At 45.8% G+C, this 15,263-nt stretch overlaps 1 protein-coding gene across 1 annotated transcript in view; it reads left to right on the top strand.

Moving 5' to 3' along the window:
* Nucleotides 1-7,459: 7,459 nt before the first annotated feature.
* Nucleotides 7,460-15,263, top strand: part of LOC146176805 (uncharacterized) — a 66,082-nt gene continuing 58,278 nt past the window's right edge. The window contains exons 1-3 of the mRNA XM_084581397.1: nt 7,460-7,540; nt 9,441-9,586; nt 13,483-13,606. Coding sequence (XP_084437523.1) covers nt 7,460-7,540; nt 9,441-9,586; nt 13,483-13,606 — 351 coding nt within the window. The remainder of the gene's footprint in view (nt 7,541-9,440; nt 9,587-13,482; nt 13,607-15,263) is intronic.

Genomic DNA, 15,263 nt, shown 5'->3' with positions numbered 1-15,263 from the left:
TAATTTCAGTTTCTCCACTCTACATTTACTTCCACATGCCACCTTCATTTAACGATGAAACGATCGAAACTATTTTCAAAATAATCAGAAAATTGAATGTTTCGGAGTATACTAACACGTAGAGATTTCATCTTTCGTATCCTTCCGTCATTCATTGCAGTGCTTCCAGCACCACCTGCTCCTCTGACGGAACCTGCGCTCAAGCTGGACGGTCCAACTGGTGAGCCCTCAGCTTTGCAATTTTGTGACCATACTATCAAAATGTGGTATATGTTCGATTTGTGACTGCGCCAGGCTAATCCAAAGTTCTACACATTAGCGTAACCACGCCGTGTCGCAGAGACGCTCCGTCACTGTCGCCGTCGTTGTTGATGGCGAGCGATTAATCCTGACTCGCCGACGAATTCGATGCCAGAGATGGGAACATGACTAGAGATGGGAATTTGAAATATCCCACGACGATTATACGTTAAAGATATAATCACTGTTGGTAGTTTATGTGGTTTAACGTCCCAAATCGACTCAGGCCATGATAGGCGCCATAGTGAATTGCTCAGGAAATTTCGACCACCGGGGGTTCTTCAACGTGTGATGACATCGCACAGCACACGGGCGCTTTGGTTTTCGGCTCTATGAATAACTAACCACAGCGACCAGTATTCGATCCCGCGTCCTTGGGCACAGCAGTCGAGCTCCTTAACCACTGCGACGGAGCACTTGGAATGGAAATGATGAAAACATTGCGTGTAATGCAAATAAGCGAACGCGGTGGTTAAATGGCATCCTCGAGGCGCTGCAGATGAAGTTATGTGACATTAAAAAGATAGTGAGATACCGGAATGCGCGGCGTGATATGGTCCATAGGGTCACGAAGAGTCGGACACGACTGAATGACTGAACTGAACTGAATGCAAATAAAGGTAGCACATGTGTTAAAACATTTATCTTTACATCATATTGTTGATTTTGTTCGAACAAAACGTTAATAGAACTTTAAAGCAGGGTCCGAGGCAGCTGCAGTTTTTTTGTTGCGCTTCAGAAAATCTACTGTGCTGGCCACGCAAAACACGCTTGTACGATTCGGGAACAAAGTAAGTTTATATGTATCCCGTGAAACCTTTCACTAGAAAGAGTATACTTTGACGGTATGCTAATTAGTATGTTAGTAAATAAAGAGAACGACATGCTGCGATAACTTTAAGGTGGAGCTGAAGAGTTACCCGAATATTTAATCAGTTCAGATATCGTCCGGCCTGACCAGAATGTTTATGCAGTTCACTGCGAGCAGAGCCTATAAGTCCTGTGTGTGCGGGCATACCGCCACAGCATATTGAATTGAACTGATTTATTGATCTTGAGAAGGGAAACTATTCAGAATGCGAAATACTCAAGAGGCAGTTCGATGCTGGCTGAAGCGAAATAATGTTTCCTTATAACGTACAGGTACGGAGCGAAATACGCTTCATGATAACCGTTCATCTGCAGTATATGCGCCCCTCCGATGAAATGGTATTCGTATATGTATTTTATGTAGAAGTAATATCCATGCAGATGTCGATAAACGCACCACCTCTGCAATGACACCCAATACATCGTCTTGAATAACAAAAATAGTGTGGACGCATCCGCAGTTAACTGTTGCAAAGAAGAGTTTGGTCACTTATGGCCAATAAAACCAGCCCAGCGACCTAAAAGAAGAAAACCGATGTAGCTTAAAATTTAACTTGGGTTTAACTAAGTAAAATTTCGTGTAATCTCCAGAAACTGATGTGGAAAAAAAAGAAGAATTTGGTAAGCACTTCACATATTTCGAGTATTAACAGTAATGTGTATGAAAAACGAGGCATGCTACAACTATAGCAGCAGTTCATTTGGGAGGAAAAATACTAAGACATTTGGACTAAGACATTTGGTGTTTCTGTAATTGACATTGCTCGATATGTTTACTCAGCACCGCTCCCCGTAAATACCATGAACCATTACAGGAAGTCCTCAAAACATTCTACAGGTCGCTAAAACTGCCCTATAAGCACACAGTCCGCAGGAGGACTGCAATACTACGTGAGTGTGCGCGTGCACTCTCTCGTAGTATTGTAGTCCTCCTGCGGTGTAACAACTGTGCATTGACTCAGAACATAAAAAGAAATGAAAATTACGCTCAAAATTCGCCTTAGGAACAGAAGAGAGGCATCTTCAACACCAAGAATAACTTTATATATTCTTTGTTTACGTTGGTTTTGGGCAAAGAAAGGCGCAGTTTCCCTCTCACTTCTAATCAAGAGGCAGTATCACTCTCCCCTCAGTGGACACTTACACTTGTCGGAGCTGCATATGTCCTCGGTTCGAATCCCTATGTACGACACCACCTTGAACGCTAGACAGGGTACGTTTGCGTCGAATTTTTTATACAATATTGCATGCGTTTTCTGCTCCGATATTGTCTTCCTCATTTCGGGTTACCGCAAGCGGGATTCAACGGTGACAGGAATGGCTTTGGGCCACATGAGCCACATGTGCTTCCTGTAAAATACGCCAGCCCCATATCACAGAAACCGTAATAGCAACGCGGCTAAACATAGAACTTCCCAAATAATAAAACGGCTGCGTTAGCACTGTTCTCCGAATAGGCAACAAAGAATAGTAGAGCATGCGATGTTGGGATGAAGTAAAACAATCCGTCATTTTTTCTGTAAGGACAGATCCACACTTGAGCTTATATTGCGACCACTACGCTTTGTTGCATCTCGCAGCACCGATATGTTTTTTTTTACAATCGCAGCATATATTTTGGCGGGGGGGGGGGGGGGGGGGGTAATCGTCCTGAGGATTCATGAATAAATCAGCGCAACCACTTAGACGCGCAAAGTAAAAGCAGTATACTCATATATGTCTCTTCCTCTGGCAGAAAAGCATGTTTTTTTTTGTTCATCTCAAAATATTGCAGTTACAGCCGGTTCAATCACAATATTGTAGTTACAGCCGGTTCAACATGTATCAAGGCATGCCATAAGGCACTCGCGTATAACTCCATATACAGGCATTACTCAAACCACGCGCACCACGTTGTTGCTTTGAGTCATTAGCCATTCAGCCTTCATTCCCGTCTTGTGCTAGCCTTCCCTTAGCCATCAGAGTGAACCGTCTCAAAATTTAGGCTCGAAAATAAAGACATATAATGTTACAGGCTGAAATATTTGGTTAAATCTGCGTACCTTTCCTTTCTACCCACATCGCTACGCTCAGATGAATGCTGATGGATAGGCACTTTATCTCATTCCTCGTCAGTTAAGCATCAGTAAACAAAATTTATCAACATGAAAGTGGATAACAGAAAACTAAAGCGCTTGTCGTAGGCGTCAGCGCAGTTTTGCATCCGAAGTAAGGGTTTCAGCTGGGAGCGGTGTGACGGAGCATCGCCGAGCCAACGAGTTCGTGATACTGGCACAGAATCTACACATGTATGCCCCAAATATCCATCCGTGGTCTACACTCCTTATAGCTGGCCAGTGTCATATCAACTGCGGCATACGTAATGTTTTCGCGCCATTGTGCCTCTCGGCAACAAAGAGCTGCAACATTTTCAAGGCGACAATCTTTATAGGCTCATAAGGGTAAGCATGGTCTGTGCGTTCGCGAGATGTGTCTGCGAGATTCCGTGGGATATCGGGGGGTTTAGTTCAACCTTTATGAAAAACATCATTCTCCGGGAATCGAGCTCCTACACTTCCGATCATCAGACGAGTGCGTTAACGGACTAGTTACGTGAGAAACATATCTTAGTTATCTTGTGTTGTGCTCATGCCTTATACATAACAGCGTTGGAGCACGACGACGATGTCTTCAACTCGGTCTCTAGGAGGGCGTGTGGAGCGCGCAATCTGCCGCCCGCTGTGAAGACTAAGCGTCGCAACAGGCGCGCGCCATCTTCAACGAGTGGAGCTGCTCATTTCGAATCCAGCACGAAATAAGCACAGTGTGATGGTTGGCATTCTTGCACATAAACACTATAGTAGAAACAGCACCAAAGACTTTTGCCTCATCACTCTTAAAGGGCCACTGTCCAGGGAAGGACCTTTTAGGCGAAGGAGCCCAGTGTTTTGATCAGGTACCGGAGATAGTCTGTGCAAAATGCTACAGTGACACGCGCGCCGCAAAGCAAAGAAAATACAAATTAAAGCTCTCTCATACTCTCCTTCGGGAAGCCAGCTTCCCCGTTTCCTGCGCTTGCCCGTCGAGCCGCAGTAATGACGTATTTCCTGAAAACGACATCCATTGGTCCGTCTCGCTGTCTGAGGGTGAAGGATGGGTGTCTATACCGCTCGCTGCGCGCTTCGCTCGCCACGGCCAGACTGAATCCAGAGACGTGCGCTCTCTCGCCCGTTTTTCTTTTTTTCTTTTCGCGCAGGCGGAGTGTCACGCCCCACATCCCGCCAAACGCGGAGGAGGAAGGGGAATGTGTCTTGCGGAAGCTAGACGACCGGATAGGAGAGTGAAAAACCTTTGCGAGGGAGCGGAAGGAGAGAAACACAACAGAATCGGGTGATTGGGGTGGCTGTAACTGCGTTATTAGTTACTCTTTTCAAAAACATTTTGCGCCCTTGCCTTCTGGGGGCGAAGTCTTACAGTCACCGGGGAAGAAAATATTTTAGACCGGAGGGTGGACAGTGGGCCTTTAAGGGTTTTATTGCCTCAAGAACGTTCAATAAACATGGAATATTTCCGTGCGAGCGTTACACATACTCAGAACGTTTCCGCGTATTCTAAATCCTATCCAGCAGCAGTTCTGCACGTACTTTGTGCTCCCCGTCTCACTCGTGTTATTTTCATTCTTATATGTAATCAATCTGCAATTCATTACCGATGCATCCCCGCTGCAGTGGACAAGGAGCAGGAGATGCGCTACCCGCTGGTGTGCAGCTACCGCTGCCATTCCGGCTACGTGTCTCCGATGCCCCCGGACGGGATGTGCGACCTTGTCTTCTACCAGCTGGACAAGAACGACTCCCTGATGTACTGGAACAGGTCCCTGTGCATGCAGTCCTTCATCCCTCGAGCAAAGACCCAAGGCAACACGCGATACGGGATGGCCATCTTCGCGGGGTGAGACATGCTCAGCACAGAGTCGTGTTTCAACGGCCGCCATTTTTCTTCCTGGCGATGATCGTAACGTAAAACGACTGCGTTCATGTCGGCTAAAGCTGAATAACACAATCACAAAAATGTTTGCGCATGCCATCGAGTACCGCAGTGGGAGCTTAACTCTAAACGAGAGAAACACCATTTCGCTCGTAATAATCTTCGCCCGGCAACGTGAACAATTGCCTACCGAAGAAAGCAAGAATAAGAAAAAAAAAGCTGAAGAACAACTGACTACCTCATCGGAGTACTTTAGATGCAGAATGACGTCAAGTGTGCAGAAACCTTGGCAGAATAGAAGTACACTAACAGCTGATATGCTTATTAGCTTAGTGTCATTTCTTACTAAGTATTTCAATGAAAACTGGTTATATTATAGCACTACCTTTACAATTTAAGAAACCAAGATATAATGTAACAAATAAAACGTGATTATTTTTCCAAAATATTTTCTACAAGCCATCAAAACCTTCCCATGCACTCTTATGATGTTCCCAGCAGATTAGTTACTGCTAAAAACCATATGTCAGTTAGTATACTTCAGGTACTGACATAAAAGGTTAGACACCTGAATATGGACCAGTAGATTTCATATTCTTGACAAACAATGATCAGATGAGAGGACAACACTAAGGACGACGCTGAAAGGCATAGAAAGGGAAACACTATAGCTAGATGGGCAAGCTTTAGAGACATATTTAGGGCAGCAGTCCAACAGGACGAAGAACTCGATTTGGGTTTCCTTTTCCTCATGTCTGGTTTGTTGTTTACGTAATAAGCGAGGGGGTAGACTAGACTTAGAGAGAAAGAGGTTTTGAAGATGTACTGCCTAAAACCTGAGGGGCAGGATATGGCCAGGGTATGTAATTTGAACGCATAACCGAATCAAGTTCCACATAAACCAAGCCAATTCTACAACAACAAAATACGTAGATGGAAGCGATGTAGATTTCCAAGGGGCAGAAAAATAGTTGAACTGAACGTTTTTAACATCGGCCGCAGATGGCCCGTAGCGGTGGTGACCAAAGATTGATGACACAGATCGTTGTCCTGAAGTGGGTCAAAGCTAAGAGGGTGATGATGATGCCATCATTGAGTCATCTCTCCTTAATTCGAAGTGGCTGCGGACTGCACAAAACTTTGATTTCTCTCTCCATGCTCTCCACATTAGGATACAAATTGGAACTCGCGACACTCTTGTCACCTGGTGAACACTCCGCGCCAGCCTTTGAGAAAAGTTCTGCGGCAGGACAATCAGCTCCGTCCCAAATAGTCTAATCCGCAACCGACGATTCGCGGCTCCCGTTCTTTCTCCAACTATGTCACGCGACTGTAAAGGGATTAGTTTTGAGAGGCTGAGACCCAAAGATAACGTGCTCCTAGTGATATTAGAGTCTTTTGCCGACGTGTGAGTCACTGTAAAATAAAAAAGCGAAAACGAAGGGATGGAGACACGGACACCTGCCTCATTTCCGGTACGACACAATGCCAAGCAGATGGTGGTATCTATTAATGCCTTGAGTGTCTTACTATTCCCAGCTTAATCAAACGCCTTCCCGAACCTTACATATATCGATGGTTTAAACAATCTCTGCATTATTTAGTTTTACTTGGAATACCCCCCACACGCTTGATCAAAGCAAAAAATTTGGGCTGCTGATGCCAGTTTGCATCTCACTACAGCGCATCAGATATGGACAAATGTATGTATCTTACCTTCTGTAAGTTCAGTTGATAGTGTTTGTCCGTGTAACATTTTCGTCCCGCCTTTGGCTCGCTGTGTAAAAAGCATGTAAAAAACGCGTAAGTAGAAAAAAACACAGAATAAATTTTGTTTTCCAGGAAAAATATCCGAAGCAATCATTATTTTGTGCTCGAGCTTTTCCTCAATTTAGCTTAGGACTTCTACAATGAAAAGCGTTTTACCACCTCTCGCCGTCATTTCGCCAAAGGTTGCCCGAAAAACTCATCCTAGTGTCTGCGTCACTTGCTCTGAACAAAGGGCGTTATAAGAATAAGGACTTCAGCATCTAGCTATCACAAAACCAAACTGCCATAGTGCAGACAAGATGTTATAGGTTAAAGGTAGTGTGTCTGCACTCAGATCACGTCATATCATATATGCAACCTGTACACCTGTAACCTGTAAAAAATGGAAACATATTATGAGGCACACAGTTAGGGCGAAACATGGTGGTCATAGGTTAAATACATCATGAGTGAAATAAGGTCATTGACCGGCGGGCGGCGCAGCACGGCGCGGGCTACCCACCGTCAACTCGGTACGTCAGCGGGAGTGGTTGGATTTCTTCGGCTTTGGTTAATGGGCATCAAGCACTATGGCCTCAGCTTCGTCGTCGGAAATTCGGAGTCGCTCGCCACCTACGACTTCGGCCTTCTAAGCGTAAGTTGACTCAGCAGTTAGCAATTACTCTTCGTCGCTTTAATCGTCTAAATGGCTGTCATAAAAAGTACATATGTGACAACGTCATACAAGGCCGTCTTCAGGTCGCTTGTGAATGGAAGCCTTATTGTGGATGGTGCTCATGGGCATCGTGGTTGATTGTAATAGCGGTAATGCATAAAATGGTCAGCTGGCATTTCATGTGTCCTGTCATTATGACCTCGATAGTCGTCGAATACTGTCAGTGGACGGTATATGTGTTGGTGACGTATAAACGTCATGTGAACAACACCACCACGCGGGAACCGTAGATTGCAACATACGGTGCAATATAGCGTCGTACTTGTCGACTTCCGAAGGAGGGAGTGAAAGTGTATGGGCAGGCACTACGTGCAAAATATTGCACTTAAGGTTATCATCGAAACCAGGCTCTGAGCAGAAAAACAGTCATCATGCGTCGCATCGCTGTAGGGAGTACGTGCTATATTTACAGCTTCTTGGACCGTTATAGAAAGCTGGAGGTTCGATCAAGAACATAGATGGCAGCAGTAGCCTTCTGCCAGGACTCGGTGGCGGTACTATTCTGCGATCCTATTTAAAGGCAATAGGTTTTACACGAAATTTATAAAAGGAGATTTTGTAGGTAATCGAATCAAATCTGAAGCTTTGCGCGGAGCCTATATTTAGCAAATAATATTTACAAAATGCGCTTGGCGACCACTCGCAACCGATTTGGCCGACATATCCATGCACAACCTACTCACTGACGACGACAGCGGGGCTTGCATGGGCGCGCCTTCCCGTTGGATGCTCGGAAGTTATGCGGGTGAGGCGAGGCGTGGTGGAGCGCTTTCTCGGGTTTTTTCGCGCCGTCGTGGGATGAGTTGAGGGGAGAGGGGAGGAGCATAATTTCCGATCTTCCATACGATCGGTGCTAATGAAGATAGCTTAAGAACTTTTGCGTTGCGGAGATAAATCATGGGATACCTATTAGACGTGCGCGTTTTCTAGTATTAAGAAATAGCTTTTCATGGGTCCTTTAGCTTCATTTTCTCACTTTGCCACAAGCGTAGGCCGCAATCAGACAAAACTGGTCAATCATCGATGTCTTAATGCAAGCAGGCGTTATCCGCAAAAAGACTGGCTCCCAAATGTGTGATAACTGGATCGGATAGAATTATTTCGGCTTCAGATGGGTAAATTCGTTGTCATTTTCTTCGCATCTGTACGAAGCTGCGGTGCTTCAAGACGTACAGGTGCTCAGAGTAAGAACTCCCTCAGAAGAGTGTGGTTGACTTTTGTACTGCCGTACGGTTGGTTGCGTGATTCGTTATTGTTTCTACCTGAAGGTGAAATAAAAGGTTTGTTACGGATACAGATGATTTCTGTTGAAAACATAAGGACCTGCGCTTGCTTTGTTCATCAAACTCAATGATGCCTGAATCCTCGAAGTAAAAAAAAATAAAGCTGAAATATTGCCGGTTATTTTGTTGAATTGGGACAGCGCGTCAGTGAATCACAGCAGCACGAAATGCTGTTTGGAAATGACTTTCATCCGGCGAAGGCCACATACCTCACGGCTGTTTGTGAACACTATCCGAAACGTTAACGAGGAAGAAGCAAGTTGCGACATTTCGATAGCGAGATACTGAGTGTTTTTAATATTGCGACTTCGTCACCTAAAGCTTTCCCACAGTGTAATTATTTCATTATTAGGTATTTATCGATAAGAAATGCATTTTCCTCGGCCAGAAAATTTCTAAAATTCTGGAAGCAATTTAGCGTGGGCCTCATCGCATAACTAATACATTGAATCCTACATCTGGACATGTTTTTCATGTCCCTCTGCACGCATTCATCCGCGTTACCTTTTTTTTTTTTTTTCTACAACCGCTCCCAGAAACTGAAGAGTCTGCAGGAGATGGCTGACGAGACCACTGGGAAGCAGTTTAAACGGCGCTACGTACTAGTTGGTATCCAGGCCTGGTACAGAAACTTCGACTCTGAGAAGAATGAGATCGCCAAGGTCATCCACAACATCTCCGTGTAAGTCTCAAAGCGAGAGTTTAGATGCCTGCCAAAATAACTGGAGGCAGCTTTTGGAAGCAAAAGGGAACACAGCTGCTACTGACAAATTTTAGGCTTAGGCTTCATGTTGAAATATGTTTCTTTGGCCCGGACACAACTCAACACTGAGACTAGATACATGTAAGAATGAATTCTTATGACACCTTATTATGTAGTCTAAGATGAAGCATTTCTATGTTACTCATGAGTTATGCCAGCTTGTAATGCTGCTACGAGAAAGGCCGCGACAATATCGTTATTCTTAAACGGAACATTTTCAAGCAAGGTATGAGTGCTTCATTCGTTTGATCCTTAAAATATGATGAGTTCTTGCATCGAAAATTGAAAGTCGCTACGCGCGAATGTAAGCGAAGTTCAACCTCATGTTTTGGTTAGCAGATGCCTGAATCAAGTCATTATATGGTAGAGTAATTCGATTTTTATAACGTACGTACAAATGTGCCAGATGAGAAACAGTACGCGCAAGGTCCGGGCGCTTCCATTGCAGTATTCGCTCACTCTCGAAGACACTCGTGCGCAATTTATTTGATCCCTAACCATGTGGCCAGCTACTGGACTCTGCAGCATGTCTCTTTTGTTGCACGCATGCTCTTGGCTTGCGATTACGTGAACTCTCGTCCCAACGGGCTAATCGCTTTGTGCGCACATTTCCCCTGAGAAACAGTTCTTGGAGGAGCGTTTGAGGCAGTTTGCAAACTACAACTGTAACAAGAAATTAAGGGAAGAATCGTTTTTGGGGACGTCATCATTCTTATAGTATTAATAAATAAATCAAAGCTAGAATAGAATCACGACCACAAAAAAGCGCCGTAAGCTACACCCCTTTGGTACAACTCAAATAAAGTAGCTTAGCATTTGCCGCGCACCACTCGACACATGGTAATCAACTCGTTTCTCAAGGGCCTGTCGAAATAGGCATTCACTCAGCGCTAATAACTTCTCCTTCCTCACGTCCGGTCACCTTTCTGTGCAGTTGGTAGCTGCTTTCTAGAGATGGTGAAAGATCACCTCTCCTTTGTGGGAAGGTACCAGTCATGCCGTGCATTATAGCAGCACCGCGTTAAAGCTGCCCATCAGGACGCTTTTTATGCACGCTGACCAAAGGCATCCAAAGTAAATGTCACGAGCGTATTAAAGCCCATTTAATGTGACCTCAAACCCAGCCAATAATGGTTGGTTTCTTGTTGGTAGTTTACGACTGCTGGGACCTGTTTAAGGCTTAGTGAACTAGAATATATGCTAGTTCACTATACTAATGCGGCCTGAGCGTCCACCAGGCCCAAACCACATTATCGGCACGGAGAAGAAAGCTCTGAGTCTCTAGAGCAAAAAACGATTATACTGGGTCTCCTCAACTTAAGTACTTCCGTGTGACCTGCCGAGTACCAAACTGCGACCAATTGCAACCTTAGCAAAGTATTGAACATGTACAAGGGAGACGGCCGCAGGCTCCTGGAAGACCTGAAGGCGAAGTACCTAAAGACAGAGAAGGGGCAGTCCCCGGTGCCCGAGAGGTACGAAGGGCCCGACAACGAAGAGTTGGACTGTCCGTTGTTGCATGACGGAACTGTGGACAGTGATAGATGAAAGTAACAAGAGAAATGCACCCGGCAGGCATGCCATAACATACAAGTATAACATACTATACGGTAACATGAGTGGCAAAGCGGCCAGCGGCCTCCTAGGGCACATCAACGAAGCCTGGGAGAGCTCGCGGTTGCCGAAGAAATGGAAAAACGCCGAGGTCTGCTTCATTCCAAAGCCCGGCAAGGCCCTCAAAATAGGCAACATGCTGCTCATCTCCCTCACGTCCTGCGCGGGGAAGGTGATGGAGCCCATGGTCATTCGCCAGCTACAGAAGCACCTCGAAGAAACGGATCAGATGCCGGAGACGATGTACGGCTTCAGGCAACATCTCAGCACCCAAGACGTGATGATCCAACTTCACGAACTGCTCGTCAAGCCGGTAACGAGGCACGCGCCGCACGGGATACTCGCCCTCGACCTGTAGGGAGCGTTTGATAACGTTTCTCACGCGAGCGTGTTGCAGAATCTGAATATGACCAGTTGTGGCCGAAAGACAATCGGCTACATCAGAGATTTTCAGTCAAACCGAACAGCGACCATCAGGATAGGGGAACGTCGGACCCTGTCGAGCTCGGTGATCGGGGCACCCCACAGTGATCGGACTTGTCGCGGCTGCTCTTCAATTTGGCCCTACTTCGCCTGCCCGATCTACTCAAGCAAATCGAAGGCGTGGACCACGCGTTCTACGCCGACGATATTACGGTGTGGACGGCTCGAGCCGGGTCTGATGTCTGGATGGAGGAAGCCTTGCAGAAGGTGGCAACGACCGTGCAAGAGTACGCAAAGTCGCGCGGACTGAGCTGCGCTCCCCTGAAATCATAGCTGCTTATAGCCAACCGGGAAAATCCAAGGAAGAGCTGCCGCCGAACGTGATCGTCACTATCAACGGAACGCCCATCAAGCCAACACAGCAGATTAGAATCCTCGGCCTACTACCTCAGACCGATGGGAAGGCATATGACGCCGTCACACAGATAAAGACTACAACCGAACAGATACTCAGTATGATTAGAAAGGTATCTTACAGAAACCGATGCCTCAAAGAGGACGATGCCGAAGGCCTGATACGCGCGTTCGTCGTGTCGCAGGTTACCTACTGCGCCCCGTATCTCCAGCTGACGAAGGCGAATAGGGACACCCTAAACGCGATGCTTCGTAAGCAAACAAAGCAAGCACTGGGCATGACCATATACTCGTCCACGCAAAGACTTCTAGACAAGGTGGAGGAGCTCATTGAAGCCCACCTCTCTAATCAGAGAATCCGGCTTAGTCACACGGAACACGGACGAGCCGCCCTACGCAAGGCAGGTTGGCAGATTGAGCCAGTACCCATCAAGGAAGCACTTCCGGAAGTCTGGAAGACGACCATTCAGACCAAACCCCTACCTTGGACATGACGCCGGGCAAGGACGACGAGAGGCGCACCGCGCGGGCCAAAGCCATAGCCCGGAAGCTGGAAGAGAACCCCAGGGTCCTATACGCGGACGCCTCGCTCCGGAAACACAGTGACCATGCAGCGGTGGTGGTTACGTCAAAAAACAGGCTGATCGTCAGCGCGTTCATAAAGATAACAGGCTACACAGTTGCCCAAGAAGTGGACGTGGCCCTCGCACTCGCACAGCCGAGCAGGGACACTGTGGTCGACAACTCAGACAGCCTACAGAAGCTTCCGCAGGGGGTAATCTCCTCCGAGGCCCGGGCCAGGAGCTGCTGAGAGCATATGGGTCCCGCAACTAGAGATCCACCTCGTCCTGGTGCCTGCATGCACGACCGAATTATTTCGGGCCTAATAAATGTTGGTTCCCCTTCCTTTGTATTATTACACTTAATGCTTTTAAGGGTAACAAATTGGATTCCAATGAAAGAAAACTGGTGGCAGAAAGTTAGGGGGCAGATGAGATTAGGAAGTTCGCTGAGGCCAAGTGGATGCAGCTAGACAGGACCGGGTTGATTGGAGTAATATGAGAGAGACTTTGCCCTGAATTATGCATACCCTGGTTGATGATGATGATGACAGCACCCATTTAGCTCATAGTAATTCGCTCGAATGACGCCAAGACTATTGACATCTTGGTGATGACACGGCACAACTTTGGCGAACAAGTAAGAGAAAAAACATAAGCGAAGTGAAAGCAAGCTTATATTATATTGGCCCTCTACTCCAAGCTCTGGACAACTGGCTGGTCCCGTAGAACAGTTTCTTGATCGGACGTTTTTCCCTGCCCAAATGTTTCCTGCATCATAAAAGCGTGCCATCTACTTGCCAGGTCGCATCCAATGGACCTGATGGTCCTGTACACGCACATTCTGGACCACTCCGTCACCAGAGAGTGCGTCGTGGCAGGCCCGACAATATACGAGAACAGCGTGCCCAGGCCGCTCCCCAGCATGGTGAGTGACGGCCAGTTGTCCTCTTTCCAACCTCCCACCACTTATATTAATTCGTGGACAATGCTGTACACTTCACTGAAACTAAGTAGCAGATTGCAGGTAAATTTTTTAATTTTCATCTTATTATAACTCATTTCGGTGCTCAACTACAGCCCCTAAAAATAACCTAATCAATAAAATGGTAATCAAGTTGTTCAGCGGTTTTCCTCTCAACACGATTTATATGCAATGAAGAAAACGCTGCACAGGTAGAGCGTATATACCCGAGCGATTTCGGCGAAAAATATGGCCGCGCGATGGCGCCAAGCCACTTGTGGCTCCGCGCTCACGGTGTTAACTTCTTTCTGTTGCCAGAGCAGCTGGCATCATCTGTAAGTACAGCTTTCTGGGCCTACATGTAAATTTTAGGCACTGCGGGATGGTACAAGCTATCATTGTGCCCATCTTAACGGGAATGGTTTGAGATTCCAATACCGGCAAAATTTTGCTTTAAAGCTTTTTTTTTTCTGCACTCACGTCGTGTAGCCAACACTATCATACAAAATGGGCTGCATTTTTTAAAGTAACAGTGATGCTGTTGTGGACTATTATAAAGCAAATATATGAGAATGTTGAGGAATGGTGTAAATTTCTGTCCGTAAACAAATGTCGCTCCTGAAGTTTGCCCTACGCCCAAAAAAATAATGAACCCTGCCACACAAAACCAATGGGGCGTGTCATTGAAAAAAAAATAAAATCTAACAGCCTGCCGAAAGATGTCTGCCGACGCATTGATCGTTATGGCGAAGCTATTCAACATATGAAAAAAAAAATACCTTCAAATATTTCACGATCGTAATTAAATTTTCTCGGGTGCAGTAATGTGAAATCGCAGCGTGATTTTTTTTCTTTTTATTATATACATTTTCATTTTTCATGCCTTTTAATTCCCTGATTCATATTTAGCAATTTTAGTTTCTTCAGTGTCCTCCAGCGGCGTCCTTACGTCAGACAAGGACAATAATGAATACATTCCTAGTAGGTCGGCGTAGTGTAGTAATGAAGAAAAAAAGTCGGCGTCGCGTAGTGGTTAGCGCGCTCGACTGGGAAGCAGAAGAGTGGTGGTTCGAGACTTGATTTTTCTTTGCAGTGTCATTTCAGCATCCTTACGCCAGACAAGAAGAATTATGGACTCGTCCACAGAAGCAGCCATACAGTACTGGTTAGCGCGCTCGGCTGGGACTCGAAAGAATTGTCGTTTGATTCTTGGTACCGGCGCTATTTTTCTCAGTGTCAGCTCGTGCGAACAGGCTCTGATGACAGGTCCTGCCGACATCCTGTAGTGGCGACACTCGTTTAATAAGTAATGATTTCGCATTAAAACTGCTTAGCAGAATTGATCCGAAATTTCTGGGTATGACTGAAGCGTCTTATTGGCAACAGGTGCCCAACAAATTTATTGTAATCATGAAAACCATTTTTTCTTTAATTTTCTGCATCGCAAGTGAAAAGTTGTGTAAAAACTACGACTTCAATAACTTGTCTTGAGAATATACTACGTTTTAAGCAAAAACTAGCAATATAAAGTGCGCATTAAATTCTGCAGCGCGTCACTTTCGGCGTCACTGCTTCCTCTGCATTTTGAGATAATCCTTTCGACAATCTTAGTGTGAAAATC

This window comes from Amblyomma maculatum, chromosome 10 (assembly GCF_055883805.1).
Source record: "Amblyomma maculatum isolate TAMU_Amacu chromosome 10, ASM5588380v1, whole genome shotgun sequence".
Taxonomy (NCBI): Eukaryota; Metazoa; Arthropoda; class Arachnida; order Ixodida; family Ixodidae; genus Amblyomma; species Amblyomma maculatum.
The sequence above is the reverse complement of the archived record's forward strand: the minus strand, read 5'-3'. Positions and strand labels throughout refer to the sequence as shown.